This window comes from Kogia breviceps, chromosome 8 (genome assembly GCF_026419965.1).
Source record: "Kogia breviceps isolate mKogBre1 chromosome 8, mKogBre1 haplotype 1, whole genome shotgun sequence".
Classification (NCBI taxonomy): Eukaryota; Metazoa; Chordata; class Mammalia; order Artiodactyla; family Physeteridae; genus Kogia; species Kogia breviceps.
In genome coordinates, this window is record NC_081317.1 from 93585955 (window position 1) to 93610600 (window position 24646).

The 24646-nt window shown below is 35.5% G+C and overlaps 1 protein-coding gene across 6 annotated transcripts in view; it reads left to right on the forward strand.

Moving 5' to 3' along the window:
• The window catches only part of STX17 (syntaxin 17), a 91032-nt gene that overhangs the window by 54033 nt on the left and 12353 nt on the right, over nt 1-24646 (forward strand). For all 6 annotated transcript variants that reach the window (XM_059071025.2, XM_067039780.1, XM_067039779.1 and 3 more), the window contains 3 exons: nt 4588-4813; nt 11678-11793; nt 11871-11921. In XM_059071025.2, coding sequence (XP_058927008.1) covers nt 4588-4813; nt 11678-11793; nt 11871-11921 — 393 coding nt within the window. The remainder of the gene's footprint in view (nt 1-4587; nt 4814-11677; nt 11794-11870; nt 11922-24646) is intronic.

Here is a 24646-nt window from a genome sequence, read left to right on the forward strand (position 1 = left end):
GTTTGTGCCTCCTGTTCCCCCATCCCTCCCCTGCCATGGTAATCACTAGTTTGTTCTCTATATCTGTGAGTCTGCTTTTTTGTTATATTCACTCGTCTGTTTCATTTTTTAGATTCCACATGTAAGTGATGTCATACAATATTTGTATTTCTCTGTCTGACATTTCATTTAGCATAATGCCCTCCAAGTCCATCCATGTTGCTGCAAATGGAAAAATTCGCTCTTTTCCATGGCTGATTGGTATTGCATTAAGTATATATACCACACCTTCTTTATTCATTCATCTGTTGATGGATACTTACTTTGGGTCTGTATCTTGGCAGTTATAAATAACATCACTATGAACACTGGGTGGGGTGCATGTATCTTTTCAAATTAATGTTTCTGGGTTTTTTTGGATATATATCCAGGAGTGGAATTGTTGGGTCATATGGTAGTTCTATTTTTATTTTTTTAAGAAAGCTCCATACTGTTTTTCACAGTGGCTGTACCAAATTACATTCCCACCAACAGTGTACAAGGATTGTGTACTCTATTTTTAAATGATATTCATTCTTTTCTAAAATCTGTATTTTGCTTTTTATAGTTTCCAGTTATCTCCTGAATTTTCAAGCTTGATACTTATATCTTGGAACAAAATAACCATAGTTTTATAAGTCACATTTGCTTATTCCCCTATTTCATGTCCCTTTGGATGTTTCAATTGTCTGTTGTTTCTGCTGTTTCTTCATTATGTTGTATATGTCCTCATGTGCTTGATTGTCTTTGATTGGTGGACATTATATTTGAAAAATTATTTATGGAAGTTATTGATAGCTAGGGATGATGTTATTTTCCTCCAGAGAGGATGTTTATTTGCTTCTTCTAAGCCTCTGGGATATTAACTTCCAAGATTATCTTTATACTATTTCAGAGATAAAGATTTATATTAGCTACACAAAAGACAGGAAGCCAAACTGCAGTTCATGCAAGGGCTGATTTATTTCAGGATCACCTGTGCTCCTAGGGTGCAGTTCTTTTAAGATTCCAGCCCAAGGCACCATAGTGCTTATCCTTAGCAAGTCCTGGCATTGGATATTTTACCCTGAGATTTGTGAGGCTGTCAAGCACTCTGGTAAGCAGATACCCTCAAGCAAGTGTGACCTAAATTCAGGACTCACGTCTCTGGATTTCCATCTTTGCCCAATTATTGGCCTACCAATTCTCACTATCTTGTTTGCTTTTTGATGCTTTTGAATTTATTTTTCTTTTGGTTTGTTTTGTGATTTATGTTGCTTTCAGCTTTTTAAGTAGTCATTGATGGGAGGGTTATTTTGAATTATCCAGCCTGCTATAGCCAGAAGCAGAAACACGTACTTTATATTCTTCACATATTAACTTTAGAGAGACTCTGTAGCTATGTAGTAGCTGTCCAGTATAGTAGCCCTTAGTCACCTATAATTGTTGAGCACTTAAAATGTGGCTAGTTTGAATTGAGATGTGCTGTTAATGTAATGTATATGCCAAATTTCTAAGACTGACTACAAATAAAAGCATGTAAGATATTTCATTAATAATTTTTATATTGATTACATGTTGAAATGATAATGTTTTGGATGCATTGGGTTAAATAAAATATATTAAAACTAATTCACCTCTTCCTTTTTACTTTTTTAATGTGACTGTTAGAAAATTTAAAATTACATAGTGTATGGCTTGCATTTATGGTTTGTATTGTATTTCTTTTGGATAGTATAGCTATATAGTAAAGTTGTTGAGAACACATGCTCTGTAGCCTGAATTTGATTCCTGGCTTTACTTTTTACTAGAAGTGTAATCCTGGGATATTTTCTTAATTTGCTTTTAATTTTCTCTTCTGTAAAATGAGAATAACATTAATATCTATTTCAAAAATATATTGTGGGGCTTCCCTGGTGGTGCAATGGTTGAGAATCCGCCTGCCAATGCAGGGGACGCGAGTTCGTGCCCCGGTTCGGGAAGATCCCACGTGCCGCGGAGTGGCTGGGGCCGTGAGCCATGGCCGCTGAGCCTGTGCTCCACAACAGAAGAGGCCACAACCATGAGAGGCATGCGTACAGCAAATAAAAAAAATAAAATAAAAATAAATTGTGAAGGTAAAACAAGATAAAGAAGGTAAAGCACTTAGCATAATGGACAACTTACAGTAGTGTTGATACAAATTTAGCCATTATTTATGTTTTTGTTATTATAGTATCAGATTTTATAGTTAAATGGGTATTTTCTTTCTCTCTCTTAATATTTTTCCCTTCACCCATAGTAATAAAGAGTTCTTAAAGCTAGACACCGTAATTTGACTGGGGATGTAACATATGTACAGATTCTATAAGAGGGGAAGAATATGTCAGAGGCAAATGCTCATTAGCTGCAGAAACTTCTTAATGCTTCTCCAAAGTAACATCGCCTAAAATATCTCTATGAACTATGTAGCAAGTAAATAACCAAGTTATAACTGTAGTCCAGAAAGGAATCACACAGCCAGGAGATGGTGTGTAGGAGACAGTATTTTTCCAGGATTTGAGAACTGGACTCTAGTCCTAATTCTGCCATTGTGTTCAGCTGGACTCTAGTTTCCATATTGTAAAATTGTGAAGTTGAATGATCACATAAGCCCCCTAGGGATCCACGAATTTTACATCTAAAATGCTTACGTATCACATATTTTTAATCCACAGTCCAATTATCTTTAGGTTTTCCAGCTCACATGGGGATGATAAGAGTGGACATAAAATTAAGTGAAGTATAGAGTCATGATAGGATAGAGGTACAACTTTTTGATTCACCCACAAAATCTTACAAGATGCTTTAGGTGGTAGCTAAACTATTTTTTTTTTCAGAATTAGCTTTAATTTTAGTAGAATACAATAGATACTCTAGATTGTATTAAGGTACCGTATAGCTAGGAATTATGGTTATAGTTTAATAGAAAGGTTGATGGACTTGTAAGAATACCTGGGTTTTAACCTGAGCTTTGCTACTAGATAATTAAGTAAATCCTGAACAAATTTTGTTTTGATTTCTCTATGTGTAATAATGTGCAATGTAATAATATGGACTATATCACCTCACTCAAAGTAGGCACTTGAAAAATTTAAGAAATCAATACTTTTTGTTCTGCCTACTGTACAGGATTTGCATTAGTGTCTGTGAAAGTACAGTAGGGGAAAAGAATTTAAAATATTATATGACTAGAGATCTATAATTTTAAAATAAGCATCATATAGATCATTCTTACAAGTTCTGTTTAATTGTAAAAGAATTGGTTTTTATGTTTTTCAAAGTCTAGACCATTGAAAAAGATGAAAAGCTCCCCAGTTTATTTTATGAAGCTAGCACAAACTTAAATCTGTTAGAGTAAGTTTAAACCTAGTGAAGATAGTATAGACACACACACTGTTAATGTATGCATCCATACACACACACACAAACACACACACACACATTCACATACACAGATGTACTAAAATTCCAAATAAAATATTAGCAAATTGAATCCCACAGTGTATTAAAAAATTGTATATATTGACCAAGGAGGGTCTATCTCAGATATATTAAAATGGCTCTATACCATGAAATTTTCCCATAATTTATTATATCAACACATTAGAGAAAATTTATAAATTATGCCAATAGGTGATTTTTAACAGCAGAGAAAATCATTTCATAAAAATCCAGCAACTTCAGAGAGCAATTCAAAGTAAAACAACAATGAGATAACATGTAGTGCTGGCAGTATATGGGGAAATGGGAACTCAGTGTGAGTTGTTAAGCCTTTTGGGGAAGAACTGATAATAGCTATTGAAATAAAAATACATATTATCCTTTGAGTTAGTACTCCAACTTAGGGGAATCATTCCTACAAAATGTAGTATAATAGTATATGCTAGAACACTAATATATACTGTTACCATACATTAGGATTTATAGTCTAGTACATTTGTTTCATAGTTTGTAATAACTAAAAACTGGAAACAACATGAATGACGTTAATCACTGGAGGAGTGGTCGAATAAATTGTATTACATCAGTACTATGGAATATAGTACAATCATTGACCAGGAGGAATATCCATTATGATATTGTTAAATTGGGATGTGGAAGTTTGTCAGTTGTAGATTACTGTGCATAATGTAATTCATTTTTTATAAAAAGAAAAGCTGTATATGCTAATGTTTGAGCAGTATGTGAAAGGACTGAGTTAAGAGAAGTGGTAGGATTGGTGAAGTGGGGAAAACTAACACAACATTGTTAATCAGCTATACTCCAATTTAAAGTAAAAAGTCATTAAGTTTTTCTTGATGTGTTTCTGCAGTGTTTCATTTGTTACCTTTGTAATAATCACATTTAATGAAGGAAAAATGCTAAATAAATTCAGAGATGAGGGTGTGAGTTCTAAAGAAGCTGGATTTGGCCAGAGACATGAAAAAACAGAAAAGTATTAATACATACTGTCTGTTGTAGAGAATACTTCTGATTTCCATTGAAAGCCATTATCACACATTACCTCTGAAAATAAAGATATTTTATATTAAGTGATGGTGGCTTTAATGATTTTTTTTTCTTTTACAGCAACTCCGCTCCAATATCCGAGAAATGGAGAAGCTTTGTTTGAAAGTCCAAAAGGATGACCTTGGACTTCTGAAGAGAATGATAGATCCTGTTAAAGAAGAAGCATCAGCAGCAACAGCAGAATTTCTTCAACTCCATCTGGAATCTGTAGAAGAACTTAAGAAACAATTTAATGATGAAGAAACTTTATTACAGCCTTCTTTGACCAGATCCATGACTGTTGGTGGTAATGTACTAAGTCTTATTCTTGATCATAGTATAGTAATGCAGTTAATTAAGTTTACCTTCTTGTATTGATATTGCAGATTATATATAAAAATCTCCAGTGATCACCTCCTAGTCCAGTATGCTGAATTCTTGGACCCTGAGTGTGCTTGGAAATGCATATCCTAAAAGTTTTACAGGGTAAAAAAATTGAGGCTATGCTGTATAGTGAGGAACTTAAAGGCTTCAAGTACATATTTGTGCATATATTAAAAATAAATTGTAAACTATTTCCTAAGGAGAATGTAATCCTTGTCTGCAGAGTACTCCTCCCTCATCTCCAGATGCAGGGGTGGCCTAGGCAGGCATGCTTCTTTCTTAGGCATTCTGGTTTTCAGAGGACGTGTTAGATTATCTCCCAGAAAAGTCTGCATTGGGGGTCATGCCATTAACTTTTATGAAGTGATACTCTAAGAAAGAGGCCAGTGAAACTTGTCATGATAACTCTTCTAAGGATGTAATTGATAATTGTTGATTGCATTGTATAATGTCTGTGTAAGGAACCCTGAAAAAAATTCTTGGTTTAATAGGTAGTAGTACTTCAAAGCAATTAATCTTTTTTATTCTTCTGGGTATTTGAATGGCATAACTAATAAGATTTCTCTACTTGAATTGTTTACTAGAATACTTAAATCTAAAATTTTTAATTGTCAAAAGCCAAAATTTTGAACTTTCCTGGCTTTATTTTATAATTGCTGTCCTTATATTTCCATTTTTGTTTTAGAGTTTCTCTTTTTAATTTATGCCATCTTGTTACAGTTTATATGTGTTCTAAGTCACTTTAAAACTTTATGGAAAAGATGCAGTATAAATAAATTAAAAATTAGAATACAATCTGAGAGATGTTACAGCTGACCCATTTTCCTCTTTTTATTTACCTAGGAGTTAGGAGGCTCCTGTATCACTCCCTGTCTCCAAAACCAGATTATTTTTAACGCCGTATTTTCAGTGCTAATGATCCAGTTTTACAGGGAAATTTTTTTTTAAATAGAATAAACATTTAGGCCATCATCCAGAGTTTCTGAGTAATCTTGCTTTTATTGCCTCCTTAGTACCTAAGCACATAATACATAGTACTTGGCACATAGTGGACCATTAATAAATGTTTTAGAAATATGAATGAATAAACATCTTTTTAGAGACAATTTTATAATATCAGATGTGCTCTAATCACTTCATTCTGTCGATAACCACTACCTAGCAACACTGCCTAAAGTGTTGTTCTGGGGAGAAGGAAATGTTAGCACTCAACCTTGGTCGAAGAGTGTTTGGGAAGAATGCTTTTTGATAGTTTGTAATTACTGTTTACATCATCTTGTTCATATGTAATTATAACCTCCATAATGATACAGCTGAATGCTGTTCTTACCATGTAGTGCAAACCTATACTTTATGTTTATGTATAGAGAAAGTGGGCCTTATAAGTTCCATGAGATTAAGGAGTCATCTTATCTACCAGACATTGTGACAGTTGTGATGACAGTAATAACACTGATAATATTGGATTTTCTGGAAAGAGTTACTGGCGTCAGTCTCTTCTGCTATTTAGTTTTGAATTGCTATCACCAGCAATTCCCTAGCAAACAAAAGTTTTGAGTTCTATTTAAGTATTCTAGCTTTAATTTGCATTTTAGTATTGCATTGTTTGTGTTTCTACCAGTAGGATTGTGTGGGCTCAACAAATTTGGGTTTATATGTCATCAGAGGAATTGGGTGATTATCAGAAAAAGGCAGTTTACCCAGTTTGCTGGCAATTAACTTTCTCTGTAGGGAGCTGACTGGTGTTAAAAAAAAAAAATGTTGGCAAAATTTGAGGAAGCATGTGTACGGAGGAAATGAAGAAGATCGGGGCAGAGCCAGAGGATGAGGGAGAAGAAATAGGTGAAATTTGTTTTCCAACTCTGTTGGTTCTCAAACTTCTCAATTCATGGAATACCAAATTAGCTAAAGAACTAATCACTTGCCATTGAGAGAAACTACAAAATTAAATCTCTGCATCTAGTGCTGATTTAATTGAAACAGTCATTCTATTTATAAAATCAGATACCTAAATTATACCTAAAACAGTGTGTATACTTTCAAATTCTGAACTGTCTGCTGGTTAGATTGTGCTTTGACTTTGAATCCATTGCCAACATTAAGCAGTTAAAACTGTCTCACCCAGTGCCTGAGTATTTCTCCAAATGTGAAGTTTCTACTAAGTTGTGTTAAATCCATAAATATTATTAACAAGTAATTGAGAGGGTGGGAAAGAAGAAGAATGAAAAGAGAGCAACTAATACATAAGACTTTAATAGTGGGGTAAGAACTGGGTTTGCTCCATGTGTGGTCTTCTAGCTGTAGACTCTTTTCTGTCATTCTACATGTTTTTATCCTGTGTTCTCTGTTTTTTTCTTATTTTTGCTTTAGGTACTAATAATAGTAATGACAGCCTATACAGAAAATATGTGCTTGATTTGCACAGAAATTAAGTGCCTTAAAATACTTTTTCCTTTAAAAATTCAATCTGATTATAAATAAATTGGGTGGAGACATCAACCGAGATTCAGGAGCAATGTTGCCACATTTCCATGACTGAGATCAAAATACAAAAATAGTTTTTCATTTACAGATAGAAATAACAAGTAGAATAGAATGTTTTATGTTCTCTGGAGAATGAAAGAAGCTTATTAAGTTTAGGGGGAAGCTGTGATGATTTTGCTGTTTCTTTTGTCCAGATTCTGAGAGTTCCTAAAGCACATCTTCTCTGCCAATCTTTCTTGATCTGAGAAACTCCCTTCTTTCTCTCTTGTGTGTCTAGTTCATTTTTAGCATATTGCCTCCCACCAAGAGAAGTGATGAGCCTACACATTTGTTTTGTATTTAGAAAGGTATATCAAGGCATACAGAGCAAACCAGTGCTTCTCTCTATCTCTGTCTTTCTTACTCCCCATCCAGCACACACACTTCATCAGTGCAATAGAAACAGAATCTTATTACATTTTAAATATTCACAAAAGAAAAGAATCCAACCTTAAAACTGCTGGGAACTTCAGACCAGCATATTGAATTTAATGAAATACTAGATTTTATCATAGGTGTATATATATATACACTTGTATTGAACAGTTTTTTAAATCATGTAGATGCTTTTGTATATTATTCAGAAGGTGTGTTTTGTATTGGTTTTAATATTCTTAAAAATTCTCCTCTGCAGCTTAGTTAAGCCATCACTTAGAAGTCATCTTATTTCGATGGGTAGGTTTATGTAGATGATCAGTAAAATAATGTCACTATGTTAAAGCTGTTAGAACATGAAAGAATTCAGGAAATGCTTTTGAATTAACTTAGATATATAATGGAACTTTTTCTAATGTAGTAAAATTTAGTAGAAATTCCTTAAATATTGTGTTGTAATTCTTACTAGAATCATTGCCCTTCGTGATGTATGGAGAAAGGTGGGGGGGGGCAGAGAGAGACTATGTTTAGACACATGGAGAGAAGGGAGAAGTCTTATGTCCATGTTATTAAGCTTATTTTTTCACATGAACTAAAAATATCTTAATGTTTATTTGAGTTTTTATAGTCCATAATGTTTTATAAATAGAATTTGAAAAACACTGGGAGTGATACGTATAGTCCACGTGCCCTTTACATTTGCAGTTGTTTGCAAGTGGATGGAACTGAGATTGTTATGTCCCATAAAACAATAGCAATTTTGACTTCTGTGGACAGGATAAGAACTCTTTAGCCATCTTTCCTGCAGCTATAATCTATCTCTGTGTTTTGCCTCATCATCTCTGTAGCAACTTGTAAAAGTTCGAAGTCAATGGATGATCACTGAGATATAGTGATTTTTAATACAAGCTGGAATAAATGAATTACGGAAGTTGTAGAAATTAAAAGATTCCTTTCTCAATTGTTAGTCACGCCTCGAATTGATTAGTGATGTTCCGAGTTGTAAGTTTACAGCAGGATTTTCCATGGAAGAGAACAGATTTCTTTGTTCTAAGACTCCATTTGAACTAAGATGCATACGCAGTTTGGTTTCAAGTGAAACATAAATGACTTAAACATTTTTTATTTTTTCACTGAGGGAAATCTTTTGTGTTTGCTTCAAATGTCAAACATTTCCCATCCCTTCATTTTTTAGATCAAGAATTTATGTAATCAAGATAATAGTAATTATTTTGTTATATATCCTGGCATATTTCATTGGAATCTTCTCTAACAGAACGAAGATTAATTATGGCTTTAAAAAAATCTTTTGAGTGGTGTTATGTTTATAAAGTTCTGCTTTACATTTGATCTGTTAATGACAACAGTTATCATTATTCATCATCCTATTAAAGAAGTTGGGAGCTCTTATTACAAAAGCAATATTAAGTAGAAGAAAGATTTTAGAGTAATTAATTACTTTGAAGTGAGAAGTATTTTTATGTGATAACTTAAGACGTAGGGTAAATAACTTTTAAGCATTTGTAAAAATCAGAGCTTTTAAAATGTTGGATATTTGCTATATGTTGTAATGTAAAACATATTCTGTATTTGATGTTTTTGCTCTTCCTTTAGGGTAGGGAAATGTATTCATTTCAGTGAAGATTCAAAATTAAAAGAACACTGTCAATTCTAATAAGTCTACAAATTAACTTTTAATCAACTGACTGTGCCCTTCCTAAACAATTCAGATGGGTTGTTTTCCTCAAGAGGTAAAACATTCTCAAATTTTGAAAGTAAAATAGTAATGCAGTTTTATAAAATACCACTTTTATATTGTATGTCTTTTACTTTATGCTTTGGCAAGACCAGACTGCTGATTTTATATCAAGCTATATTGGTTTTTTTTTTTTTTTTTTTTGAGGACCTTTTTCATGCTGGTCTCTCCACCTAGAATTTATATTCCTATCTTCTTAGGCTAGTAGAAAAGATCACCTGTTTTAGTTTGGTGCACACCACACCAAACTAGGTGACATGCCACCCCCAGCTTGAAACTCCCATAAGTACTATATGTATCTATATTTATCTAGATATCAGTGCACTCTCTTACTGTTTTAGGATTGTCTCTTTGTACGTCTTCTGTGCTAGAATATAAGTTCCTTGAGAGCAGCTACTTTGTATTCACTTTTTTGTCCCTGGTACTCAATACATAATGGGTGCGCAAAAAATATTAAAGTGGTAGATGTTTTGAGCTTGCAGTAAGGAAGACAAAGGGAAGTAGACCTTCAGATCTCTTCTTTTCCATTTCCACTGCCACTATCCTAGAGCACACCGTCATCATTTTGCACCAGACACATTGAAAAGCCTCCCAACTGGTTTTTCACTCTTTAAGTTTTCACCTTTCAACTCCATCCTTAATCTGTTGTTCACACTACAGCTCTGTTTACCTTTCTAAATCTGAAATTTGATTATGGCACCCTCAGCTTCCCAATAGTCTCCCACTCCTTTTAAAAGTTCCATATTGATCTTAAGAGAAAGACAAAACTCTTTAATATAGTTTACTATGCCATAAATGATGTCATCTTAGATTTCCAGCCTCAACCTTTGCTTTCTCTTGTCATAGTCTATGCTTCTGTTATACTGACTCCTTTCAATTCCCAAACTTATGCAAATGTTATTCTCCCTGGCCTGAATACTTTCTCCTTGCCCCAGTTCAGCTATATAATTTCTGTTCATCCTCAGGCTTCAGCTTCAGAACCTTCTCAGACCACTCTTCCATCACAAGTCTAGGTTAAATACCTTTCTTTGGTGCTCACATAGCATTCCATGCTTACCCATATCATAGTTCTTATCAGACTATACTGAACTTGGCTGTTAACATGTCTATATCACACATTATATAGTAAGTTCCATTAACAATATCGGCAGTAGCAGTGACAGTAGTAGTAACTATTAACCACTTGTTCTTAATAGATAAGCCAGCCACAGTGCAAAATAAATACCACCTCATTTTACAAATGAGGAAAATAAGTCAAAGAGGTGAAATACCTTCCCAAGTCAAAGAGCTAGTAAATAGCCAAACTAGGATTCTAACCCAGGTCTTCCTGACTAGGCCCATACCCCTAACCACTATGACTTGGAACTGTTTTGTGATTTACGTTAGTACACTGATTGGCATGTAGTAGGCATTTTATAAATATCAGTTTAATGAATGGATTGGTAAAAACCAATAGAAGGAAATAAGAAAGGCTTGAAGGTGGAGATTGGAGTATAAATTAATTCATCTTTATAGCAGTGTTTAATGAGGAAAGCCTTAATGGGTTGATGACTTTTTAAAATCCAGAAAAGACATAGAAGCAATGGAGGCATGGGCCAGAAAAATTACTCGGAGGAGAAGAAGGATGGCAATATGTACAAAAAGATACATATGGTAAAATGTTAGTTTGATGACAAATTTATTGTTACCAAAAATGACTGATTTTCATTGCTAAAAATACATCACTTCCCTACTTTTAAAATCTTGTGAATCTGATGTTTATTACTAAAATAGCCAAAGAAATGTTAATGATTTAGCAATGAAAAGTGTTAAACTTATATCTACTGGGTATCTCTTCATAGGACATTGGCCAAATAGAATAGTTCTACTTTGTGCTACTTCCATATCTAGCCCTAGTTATTCAGATTGGGTAAGTAGTATTTGTAGCAATTTTTTTAGATGACTTTGTTAGAATAATTAAAGAAAAAATATTTGTTAACTAACTTGCCCATAGATATATAATCAATTTACTTTTAGCCTGAATTCTGTTAGTAAGCATTTCACATGGTAGTTGTTTTATGGAATTGATTCATTCTACTGTCGAAATTTCTAACAAAGCAGATAAACTCTAAACATGAGACTATGTTCATCCAGGAACATTTCGCACTACTGAAGATGAAGCTGATCCTCAGAGTATGACTCAGATATATGTGTTGCCTGAAATTCCTCGAGATCAAAATGCTGCAGAATCATGGGAAACCTTAGAAGCGGTATGTTAAAAATGATTTTCCTTTGGTAGCTGTGAGGCATGAAAGTAAGCAACTTCCTCTTTCTCTTTCTTTTTAAGGACTTAATTGAACTTAGCCAACTGGTCACTGATTTCTCTCTCCTAGTGAGTGTAAGTATATAATTGTTTTTGGCTCAGAGATGTTAGATTAATAGGATGAGACTTTTATCAATCACTAGGCTTCTGATTAGAATTTTAATAGAATTTACAATTTTTTTTAAAAAATTAAGGTTCTTTATTCTTTTTTTAAAAAATAATTTTTTATTTTTGGCTGCGTTGGGTCTTCATTGCTATGGGCTTTCTCTAGTTGCGGCGACTGGGGGCTACTCTTCGTTGCAGTGCGCAGGCTTCTCATTGCAGTGACTTCTCTTGTTGCAGACCATGGGCTCTAGGCACGTGGGCTCAGTAGTTGTGGTGCATGGGCTTAGTTGCTCTGCAGCGTGTGGGATCTTCCCGGACCAGGGCTTGAACCCATGTCCCCTGCATTGGCAGATTCTTAACCACTGCACCACCAGGGAAGTGCCAAATTTACAATTTTTAAGACTGGTATTACGCCATGGACAGAAGTCTAACTGTCCTCAAATCCCAGTTCAATTAAAAAAAACATTTATTGAGCACTTTTTATACAAAAGGTACTTGGTATTGGGGTTCTGACAAGGTTGGATATAGAAATAAATGAAGCCTGCCGTCTGCCTTTAAGGATTTACAGTGGATGGCCATAGGCTTGGACCCACACAAAACTGAAATTTCAAGCATTATTGTTAAATGTAAAAATAAGGTATGAAAAGAAGTATTATTGGCTCCAAGGAGAATTGTTTAATTCCAAGGGAGGGAGCCAGGGGTTGTGACATAGAAGCATTAAGGATAGTGTCACAAGATAGGTAGCATTTGCTTGAGCCTTGGAAAATGAGTAAAATTTCCACAGAAGGGAATGAGGGGGTGCATTTGAAGACATCTAAACAAAAACATGGAGTAGAGAAGGGTATAGCCTTTCAGGAATGACAAGAACTACAGTGTAACCAAAGCATAAGATACCATGGGCAAACTAAGCAAGGAGATTGAGATGCCATTGAAGGCCATACTAAAGAATTTGAACTTTACTTTACTAGGTATCAAGGAGCCAGTAGATTTTTGAGCAGATTAGAGTGATGTGATAGCCTGTGCTTCAGAAAGATCACTGTTAGCAGTGTGAATAATAGCCCTAGGGAGGAGGAGATTATAGGTGGAAGGACCTTAGGAATCAATTGCAGGGAGTTTCACTGAGAGCATGGCAATACAATTATAAAGATAAAAGACAGCTGAGAGGTATTTCTGGGGTAGACTTAGTAGGAATTGGAGGAAGATGGAAGAGTCAAAGAAAATAAATATTAAGGCTTTATTCTGCATAATCGAGTAGCCAGTGATACTATTAACATAGACTAGGGGACATAAAGTGGATTTAGTGGGAAAGATAGAACAGATTTTGTCATTACTTTTATAAGTTATTCTTATTTTTCCTTCCCAGGAATTGTGGGGAGGGGTGTGTGTGTGTGTGTGTGTGTGTGTGTGTGTGTGTGTGTGTGTGTGTGTGTGTGTGTGTGTGTGTGTGTGTGTGTGTGTACGTGTACGTATGTATATACAGGTGCAAGTCTGTTTCTGCGTATGCTTCTGTCCATTGTTCTTGATCAAAGCATGATTTAGGGGTTGTACATCTTTGAGTTATGGTTTCCGTGACATCTGGCTTTAAATTAGAAGAAGTTCCTAGATCACACAATATCAGAATTGGAATTGGAAAGGACTTAGGAGACCTACTAATCTAATCCTTCTACTCTTGCCCCAACTTCTCAAATAGATGGTATTTTGCCTCTTTTTGAACAATAACAGTGAGGAATACAACCATTCCATTTGGAGGCTCTAACTCTTAGAAGTTTTTTCTTATGTACAGTAAACTCTACCCTTAATAACTTCCCTCTAGTACTTTTGCCCTCTGGAGCCACATCCTGAAAAAGTTTGGTCTTTTTACCATATAAAAGTTTTTCACCACAGCCAACATGATAATAGTCAGCAGTGAAAAGCTGAAAGCCTTCCCACTAAAATCTGGAATAAGACAAGGATGCCCACTCTCACCACTTCTAATCAACATAGCATTGGAAGGCCCAGCCACAGGAATCAGACAAGACAAAGAAATAAAACATATCCAAATTGGAAGAGAAGAGGTAAAATTGTCAGTGTATGCAGATGACATGATACTGTGTCGATGGGCATTTAGGTTGCTTCCATGTCTTGGCTGTTGTAAATAGTGCTGCTCTGAACATTGGGGTGAATGTGTCTTTTCAAATTACAGTTTTCTTCAGATATATGCAGAGGGTGTAGGATTGCTGGATCATATGGAAACTCTGTTTTCAGTTTTTTGAGGAACTTCCATACTGTTTTCTAGAGTGGCTGTACCAATTTACATTCCCACCAGCAGTATAGGAAGGTTCCCTTTTCTACACCCTCTACAGTATTTATTTGTAGACCTTTTAATGATGGCCATTCTGACCTGTGTGAGGTGGTACCCCATTGTAGTTTTGATTTGCATTTCTCTAATAATCAGCGATATTGAGCATCTTTTTGTGTGCCCATTGGCCATCTACATGTCTTCTTTGGAGAAATGTGTTTAGGTCGTCTGCCCATTTTTGGATTGGATTGTTTGTTTTTTTGTTATTGAGTTGTATGAGCTGTTATATATTTTGGAAATTAATCCCTTGTTGGTTGCATTGTTTGCACATATTTTCTCCCAATCCATAGGATGTCTTTTCATTTTTATTTATGGTTTCCTTTGCTGTGCAAAAGCTTATAAGTTTGATTAGGTCTTGTTTGTTTATTTTTGCTTTTATTTCAGTTGCCTTAGGATACTGACCTAAGAAAACTTTGCCACAATTTATGTCAGAGAATGTTTTGCCTGTTTTCTCTTCTAGGAGTTTTCGGGGGTCAGTCTTGCATTTAAGTCTTTAAGCCATTTTGAGTTTATTTTTGTGTATGGTGAGAGGATGTGTTCTAACTTCATTGATTTACATGCAGCTGCTCAACTTTCCCAGCACCACTTGCTGAAGAAACTGTCTTTTTCCCATTTTATATTCTTGCCTCCTTTGTCGAAGATTAATTGACTGTAGGTGTGTGGGTTTATTTCGGGGCTCTCTTTTCTGTTGCATTGATCCATATGTCTTTTTTTTGTGCCAGTACCACACTGTTTTGATTACTGTAGCTTTGTAATATTGTCTGAAGTCTGGGAAGGTTATGCCTCCTGATTTGTTCTTCAGTATTGCTTTGGCAATTCTGGGTCTTTTATGATTCCATATAAATTTCAGGATTATTCGTTGTAGGTCTGTGAAAAATGTCATGGGTAATTTGATAAGGATAGTATTAAATCTGTAGATTGCCTTGGGTATATGGCCATTTTAACAATATTAATTTCTCCAGTCAAAGAACATGGGATATCTTTACATTTCTTTGCATCATCTTCAGTTTCCTTTATCAGTGTTTTATAGTTCTCAGCATATAATTATTTTACCGCCTTGGTCAGGTTTATTCCTAAGTTGGTTTTTTTTTGATGTGATTTTAAAAGGGATTGTTTTTTTACTTTCTCTTTCTGATATTTCATTGTTAGTGTAAAGAAATGCAACAGATTTCTGTATGCTAATCTTATATCCTGCTACCTTGGTGAATTCATGTATCATTTCTAGTAGTTTTTTTATGGAGTCATTAGGGTTTTCTCTATACTACTCAGCCATAAAAAAGAATGAAATAATGCCATTTGCAGCAACATGAATGAACCTAGAGATTATCATACTAAGTGAAGTAAGTCAGAAAAAGATACCGTATGATATCACTTATATGTGGAATCTAAAATATGACACAAATGAACTTATTTACGAAACAGAAACAGACTCACAGACATAGAAAATAGACATGTGGTTGCCAAGGCAGAAGTGGGGCTAGGGAGGGATGGATTGGGAATTTCGAATTAGCAGTTGCAAATTATTATATATAGAATGGATAAACAACAAGGTCCTATTGAATATAGTTCCCTGTATAGCATAGGGAACTATATTCAATATCCTGTAATAAGCCATAATGGAGAGGGAAAAAAACCAAAAAGTTTTTCACCTCTTTGAGATCAACATTATCCTTCCTAACCCTACCACACCTCAGCATATTTTCTTCTCTTAAGAACCCTTGATTCTCTAATGTGTTCTTTCTAGAATATGATTTCTCAGCTTTTCAGTACTAGCTACTTACTCTGCTTGTTTTCTAGTTTGTGGATTTTTTTCTTGAAATGTAATGCCTAAAATTGAGTACAGTAAATTGTTAAAAGCATTTTTCTTTTTTTAATGCTTCTAAATCAGAAGCAGCAAAATGTTTGAAATTTCTGAATTAGGTATCTGTATAGCCTGTTAATATATTTGCATATAAAAGGGAATAATACAGTATAAATCCCAAAATATTTGTTGTTTTTACAATCAAGATTTATTCAATTATTGTAACTCATAATCTGATCTAATGCAGTTTGTAAAATCTGTACATGTATGGTTACACAAGTATTTCCATTTGCCAAAAGTCATCAATATGTGCACGATAAAATGGATGAGTTACAGTATATGTAAATTATATCTCAAAGTTGATATAAAAAACAAACTAAACATGTACAAAGTTCTTCTCATTCAGAAGGAGTACATTTCTCTTCCAATGGAATAGGCACGTGAAAGGGAAATTAAGGGTTTGTGGCCATTTAACAAGTTGTATTTCTGATTATGTTATGTAAGCAGCTCCTAACCCCTAATCTGAGGAAGATTTGTGCAGGAAAACTTTGGGTATAGCCATGGCTGTGTACAAATGTCCTATTTATAATAGTCTGTGTAAGGACATGAGACAGAATGCTATTAGGCAAAAGCTCAAGGGAGAACCCCTGATTACTGTTCCCAGGGTGAGTGAGTTCTCATGACCACATTGTCAAGCACTCAACAGAAACTCCATTTAGACACCATATGATTTGGGAACGTAACAAGAGCAACCACATCCTCTCATTATCATCACATGGTCATGCTAGTATCTAGGCTAATTAACCATGTATTTATGGAGTGCTTTCTATGTGCATAACACTGTGCCAAACTCAATGAAGAATAGAGAATAGTATAAAAAAAGAACCTATAGTTTAGTCAAGATAGTTACACAACATTGTGAATGTACTTAATGCCACTGAATTATACACTTAAAAATTGTAAATTTTATATATATTTTTACCACAATAAAAAAGTACTTGGAAAGCCATTGAGAGATCCACATGTGGTCCAATAAATGTTAATAAATTAATATCTACTAGGCACCCTGCTTTTTTTCTTCAACCTTATTGCTCAAGTGCCCTCTTCTATTCCTGTAACTGTGGAACGAGCCCTATTTCTAGTCAAGGGGAATTAGAAGAACTCTGGGCCATTCGCTCAACAGCACATCACCACTGCTACTAGTTCAGTTTTGTCTCTACCTTTTGTCTTATTCCTTATGGCTTTTATGATCAAGTTTTAGTCCCGATGCATAAAAACTGGGTTGTGACAGATTAGATCAGATTCCTCCATTTATTACCAACGCAACCTTGAGGATGTTAACAACACTAGCTTTGTAAATTGGTGGGAAGACTCCATGAGATATTTTCTATTATTTCCCACTCCCTTCCCTACCACACTGACCCACTGCATTCTTTCTTTTGTCCCTCCCTTATTAGATTCCCTCTTTGCTTGGTATTCTGATTTGCCACCACCAATACCTTTAGACATTTTAGTACTATGGTTCCTATAGTCCCTTTCCTATTACTAAAATCTCCTAATGTCAACACCATACTTACCTACTCTGTTTATTGCCTACTGTAGGACAGTATACTCTGCCTGTATATCATAGTGTTTGTGTGTTTGTTTCTGGGCTTTTCTCTGTATATGATTGCATGTTAATTAAGGCATATAGATTATGTATCTTTGGAGTTCAGAACCAAGATAGCTCAACTGGTTGGGATCTAAGACTAAAGCTGGCCTTGAAAGCTGGCTGGAATTTAGAGAGTGAAGAATAAAGGAACATACCTGGAAGTTTGGCATTAGCTTCTTAAACCTGTAGCTTTCCAAGCACATTGATTAAACTGCACAACTACCAGCAAGGGAAAAACAATTCTTCATTAGTTTTGACTTCAAATGCCTAAATTGCATTCTACTTGACAAATATTAACTTAATAAATCACATTTTCTTCAGATTCTTAGGTGCTCCTATAACTGCTTATTAAGATTCTATTATTTTTTTCAGGCAGACAAGGGAACCTAATTCAGTGTTTCTTAAAATCCATAGACATATTCATAGAGTATTTTGAGAATTGTTTTCCTTTAAAAAGGGAAAAGTCTGTACATTACTCTAGTTTGAGAAAACTACATTGTCCCTCATAAATGGTTTAACTCATTGTTAAAGGGATGTTGAGAGCATATATGAGGTGCAAATGTTAAAAAGGAAGTTTAATGGTTGTCAGATTTGGGAGGCCTAGGAGATGAAAGCAAACATAAGCAAATCAGAAGCAAAAAGGGAAGGCTGGTAGATAGTGGTGCGTAGGCTTCTGAGTCACCACTGTTGTTAGGAGCTTGGTGTGCTGTACCAGGATAAAGTTATGTATGTATAGTTTGGCCCAGCATAAAGAGCCAAGGTCATAGTGGACAAGTGGTGACCAGATTCAGCTTTTTTTTTTCAGATTCAGCTTTGAATGGAGTCTAGTTTGGCATTCTATGGACAGTGATAGACAACTCTGACACCAATTTGCTGCCTAACTATAATTGTCTAATTATATCACTGAGTCCTCCTTACTCAAGGAACAGAATTTGAAGATATGGGGAAAATTTGAGATTCAAATCAAGCAAAATAGGGGAAGAAGAAGGTATAAAAAGAAAGATGGCCAACTGTTTGTTGATTCCAGGAGAGGGGCTGGTCTGTGCTTTGCTTTGTCTCCATGCCATTATTTAAGCAAGCTTCCTGATATCAGTAAATATGTCCTTACAGGTGTGGACTACTGTCCAGGGTGAGATAGGCTTTATCAAGTACTGGTGATTGTGGTGATGAGGAATATTACAGTTCAAATAATCAGTGATCTCAGGCTTCATTTTGTTTTGTGGTCCTTTCTCCAATTATTCCAAAGGATTTTTGTGAAAAAAAAAATTTTTATTGGAGTATAATTACTTTACAATGTTGTGTTAGTTTCTGCTGTACAATGAAGTGAATCAGCTATATGTATACCTATATCCCCTCCCTCTTGGACCACCCTCCAACCCACCCTCACCCCCCTGCCACCATCCCACACGTCTAGGTCATCACACAGCACCAAGCTGAGCTTCCTGTGCATTATAGCATGTTCCCATTAGCTATCTGTTTTATGCATAGTAGTGTATATATGTCAATCCTAATCTCTCAATTTGTCCCACCCTCTCCTTCCCTGCCTGTGTCCACATGTCCATTCTCTATGTCTGCATCTCTATTCCTGCCCTGCATATAGGTTCATCTGTACCATTTTTCTAGCTTTCATGTATATGCGTTAATATAAGATATTTGTTTTTCTGGCTTACTTCACTCTGTATGACAGACTCTAGGTCCATTCTCATCTCTACAAATGACCCAATTTCATTCCTTTTTATGGCTGAGTAATATTCCATTGTGTATATGTACTGTATCTTCTTTATCCATTCATCTGTCATTGGACATTTAGGTTGTTTCCATGTCCTGGCTATTGTAAATAGAGCTACAATGAACACTGGGGCACATGTGTCCTTTTGAATTATGGTTCTCTCAGGGTATATACCTAGTAGTGGGATTGCTGGGTCATATGGTAGTTCTATTTTTAGTTTTTTAAGGAACCTCCATACTGTTCTCCATAGTGGCTGTATCAATTTACATTCCCACCAGCAGTGCAAAAGGGTTTCCTTTTCTCCACACCCTCTCCAGCATTTATTGTTTGTAGATATTTTGATGATGGCCATTCTGACTGGTGTGAGGTGATAACCTCATTGTAGTTTTGATTTGCATTCCTCTAATAATTAGTGATATTGAGCATCTGTATATCTTCTTTGGTGAAAAGTCTGTTTAGGTCTTCTGCCCATTTTTTAATTGCGTTGTTTGTTTTTTTTTGATATTGAGCTCCATGAGCTGTTTGTATATTTTGGAGATTAATCCTTTGTCAGTTACTTTGTTTGCAAACATTTTCTCCCATTCTGAGGGTTGTCTTTTCATCTTGTTTATGGTTTCCTTTGCTGTGCAAAAGCTTTTAAGTTTCATTAGGTCCCATTTGTTTATTTTTGTTTTTTTCTTCATTACTCTAAGAGGTGGGTCCAAAAAGATCTTGTGATTTTTGTCAAAGAGTGTTTCCTGTTTTCTTCTAGGAGTTTTATGGTGTCGGGTCTTACATTTAGGTCTTTAATCCATTTTGAGTTTATTTTTGCGTATGGTGTTAGGTAGTGTTCTAATTTCATTCTTTTACATGTTATCTGTCTAGTTTTCCCCACCACTTATGGAAGAGGCTGTCTTTTCTCCATTTTATGTTCTTGTCTCCTTTGTCATAAATTAGGTGCCCATATGTGTGTGGGTTTATCTCTGGGCTTTCTATCCTGTACCATTGATCTATATTTCTGTTTTTGTGCCTGTACCATACTGTCTTGATTACTGCTGCTTATAGTATAGTTTAAAGTCAGGGAGCCTGATTCCTCCAGTTCCGTTTTTCTTTATCAAACTTGCTTTGGCTCTTTGGCATTCTCAAGAATGCCATTGGTAATTTGATAGGGATTGCATTGAGTCTGTGGATTGCTTTGGGTAGTATAGTCATTTTCACAGTATTGATTCTTCCAATCCAAGAACATGGTATATTTCTTCATCTGTTTATGTCATCTTTGATTTCTTTCATCAGCGTTTTATAGTTTTCTGAGTACAGGTCTTTTGCCTCCTTAGGTAGGTTTGTTCCTAGGTATTTTATTTTTTTATTGCAATGGTAAATGGGATTGTTTCCTTAATTTCTCTTTCTGATTTTTCGTTGTTGGTGTATAGGAATGCAGGAGATTTCTGTGCATTAATTTTGTATCCTGCAACCTTACCAAATTCATTGATTAGTTCTGGTAGTTTTCTGGTGGCATCTTTAGGATTTTCTATGTATATAGTATCATGTCATCTGCAAAGAGTGACGGTTTTACTTCTTTTCCAATTGGCATTCCTTTTATTTCTTTTTCTTCTCTGAGTGCCGTGGCTAGGACTTCAAAAACTATGTTGAATAAGAGTGGCGAGAGTGACATCCTTGTCTTGTTCCTGAACTTAGTGGAAATGCTTTCAGTTTTTCATGATTGAGAATGATGTTTGCTGTGTGTTTGTCATACATGGCCTATATTATGTTGAGGTAGGTAGGCTACCTCTATGCCCATTTTGTGGAGAGTTTTTAACATAAATCAGTGTTGAGTTTTGTCAAAAGCTTTTTCTGCATCTATTGAGATGATCACGTTTTTTATTCCTTAATTTGTTAATGTGGTGTATCACATTGATTGATTTGCATATATTGAAAAATCCTTGCATTACTGGGATAAACCCCATTTGATCATGGTGTATGATTCTTTTAATGTGTTGTTGGATTCTGTTTGCTAGTATTTTGTTGAGGATTTTTGCATCTATGTTCATCAGTGATAGTGGTCTGTAATTTTCTTTTTTTGTAATGTGTTTGTCTCGTTTTGGTATCAGGGTGATGGGGGCCTCATAGAACGAATTTGGGAGTGTTCCTCCCTCTGCAGTTTTTTGGAAGAGTTTGAGAAGGATGGGTGTTAGCTCTTCTCTAAATGTTTGATAGAATTCACCTGTGAAGCCATCTGGTCCTGGACTTTGTTGGAAGATTTAATAACAGTTTCAATATCATTACTTGTGATTGGTCTGTTTATATTTTCTAATTCTTCCTGGTTCAGTGTTAGAAAATTGTACCTTTTCAAAAATTTGTCCATTTCTTCAAGGTTGTCCATTTTATTGGCATATAGTTGTTTGTAGTAGTCTCTTATAATCCTTTGTATTTCTGCATTGTCTGTGATTTCTCCTTTTTCATTTCTAATTTTATTGATTTGCGTCCTCTCCCTTTTTTTCTTGATGAGTGTGGCTAAAGGTTTATCAATTTTGTTGATTTTCTCGAAGAACCAACTTTTAGTTTTATTGATCTTTGCTGTTGTTCTCTTCGGTTCTATTTCATTTGTTTCTGCTCTGACCTTTGTGATTTCTTTCCTTCTACTGACTTTGGGTTTTCTTTGTTCTTTTTTCTCTAGTTGCTTTAGGTGTCAGTTTAGATTGTTTATTTGAGATTTTTCTTTTTCCTTGAGGTGAGATTGAATTGCTATAAACTTCCTTCTTAGAACTGCTTTTGTTGAGTCCTGTAGGTTTTGGGTCGTTATGGTTTCATTGTCATTTGTTTCTATGTTATTTTTATTATTTCCTCTTTGATTTCTTCAGTGATCTCTTGGTTATTCAGTAGTGAACTGTTTAGCCTTCATGTATTTGTGGGTTTTTCCTGTAACTAAATTCTAATCCATAGTATTGTGGTCAGAAAAGATGCTTGATACGATTTCAGTTTTCTTAAATTTTCCAAGGCTTGATTTGTGGCCCAAGATGTGGTCTATCCTGGAGAATGTTCCATGTGCACTTGAGAAGAAAGTGTATTCTGCCACTTTCAGGTGGAATGTCCTATAAATATCAATTAAATCTATCTGGTCTATTGTGTCATTTAAAGCTTGTGTTTCCTTATTTATTTTCTGTCTGGATGATGTGTCCGTTGGTGTAAGTGGAATGTTGAAGTCCTCTACTCTTATTGTGTTACTGTGAATTTCCCCTTTTATGGTTGTTAGCGTTTGTCTCACGTATTGAGGTGCCTCCTATGTTGGGTGCATAAATATTTATAATTGTTATATCTTCTTCTTGGATTGATCCCTTGATCATTATGTAGTGTCCTTCCTTATCTCTTGTAACAGTCTTTTTTTTTTTTTTTTTTTTTTTTGCGGTATGCGGGCCTCTCACTGTTGTGGCCTCTCCCGTTGCGGAGCACAGGCTCCGGACGCACAGGCTCTGCAGCCATGGCCCACGGGCCCAGCCGCTCCACAGCACGTGGGATCCTCCCGGACCGGGGCACGAACCCATGTCCCCTGCATTGGCAGGCAGACTCTCAACTACTGTGCCACCAGGGAAGCCCCACAGTCTTTATTTTAAAGTCTATTTTATCTGATATGTGTATTGCTCCTCCTGCTTTCTTTTGATTTCCATTTGCATAGAATATCTTTTTCCATCCCTTCACTTTCTGTCTGTATGTGGCCCTAGGTCTGAAGCAGGTCTCTTGTAGACAGCATATATATGGGTCTTGTTTTTGTATCCATTCAGTCAGTCTGTGTCTTTTGGTTGGAGCATTTAGTCCATTTACATTCGAGGTTATTATTGAATGTATGTTCCTATTACCACTTTCTTAATTGTTTGGGGGGTTTTTTTGTGGGTCTTTTTCTTCTCGTGTTTCCTGCCTAGAGAAGTTCCTTTAGCATTTGTAAAGCTGGTTTCATGGTGCTGAATTCACTTAGCTTTTGCTTGTCTGTAAAGCTTTTGATTTCTCCATCAAATCTGAATGAGATCCTTGCTGGATAGAGTTATCTTGGTTGTACGTTTTTCTCTTTCATCACTTTAGGTATATCCTGCCACTCCCTTCTGGCCTGCAGAGTTTCTGCTGAAAAATCAGCTGGTAACCTTAGGGAGATTCCTTTGTATGTTATTTTTTGCTTTTCCCTGCTGCTTTTAATATTTTTTCTTTGAATTTAATTTTTGTTTGTTTACTATGTGTCTTGGTGTGTTTCTTCTAGGGTTTATCCTGTACGGGACTCTCTGTGCTTCCTGGACTTGGGTGGCTATTTCCTTTCCCATGTTAGGGAAGTTTTCCACTATAATCTCTTTGAATATTTTCTCAGACCCTTTTTCTCTTCTTCTTCTGGCTCCCCTATGATTCGAATGTTTGTGCGTTTAGTGTTGTCCTATAGGTCTCTGAGATTGTCTTCAATTCTTTTCATTCGTTTTTCTTTATGCTGCTCCTCAGCAGTTATTTCTACCATTCTGTCTTCCAGCTCACTTATTCATTCTTCTGCCTCAGTTATTCTGTTATTGATTCCTTCTACTGTATTTTTCATTTCAGTTATTTTGTTGTTCATCTCTGTTTGTTTGTTCTTTAGTTCTTCTAGATCTTTGTTTAACATTTCTTGTATTTTCTCGATCCATGCCTCCATTCTATTTCAGAGATTCTGGATCATCTTTACTATCATTACTCTGAATTCTTTTTCAGGTAGGTTGCCTATTTCCTCTTCATTTATTTGGTGTTGTAGGTTTTTACCTTGTTCCTTCATCTGTGACATATTTTTTGTCACCCCCCCCCCCTTTTTTTTTTTGACAGGTGGGATTGTGTTCCTGTCTTACTGGTTGTTTGGCCTGAGGCTTCCAGCACTGGAGTTTGTAGGCTGTTGGGTAGAGCTGGGTCTTGGTGCCAAGATGAGGACCTCTGGGATACCTCACTCTGTTGAATATTCCCTGGGGTCTGAGGTTCTCTGTTAGTGCAGTGGTTCGGACTCAGAGCTCCCACCACAGGAGCTCAGGCCGGACCCCTGGCTTGTGAACCTAGATCCCACAAGCCATGCAGGGTGGCAAAAAAAAAAAAAAAAAAAAAAAGGAGCAGAACAATAATAAAGAGTAAAAAATAAAATAAATTAGAAAACTAACAGATATGTTAAAAATATATATATATATAGATGAGGGACTTCCCTTGTGGT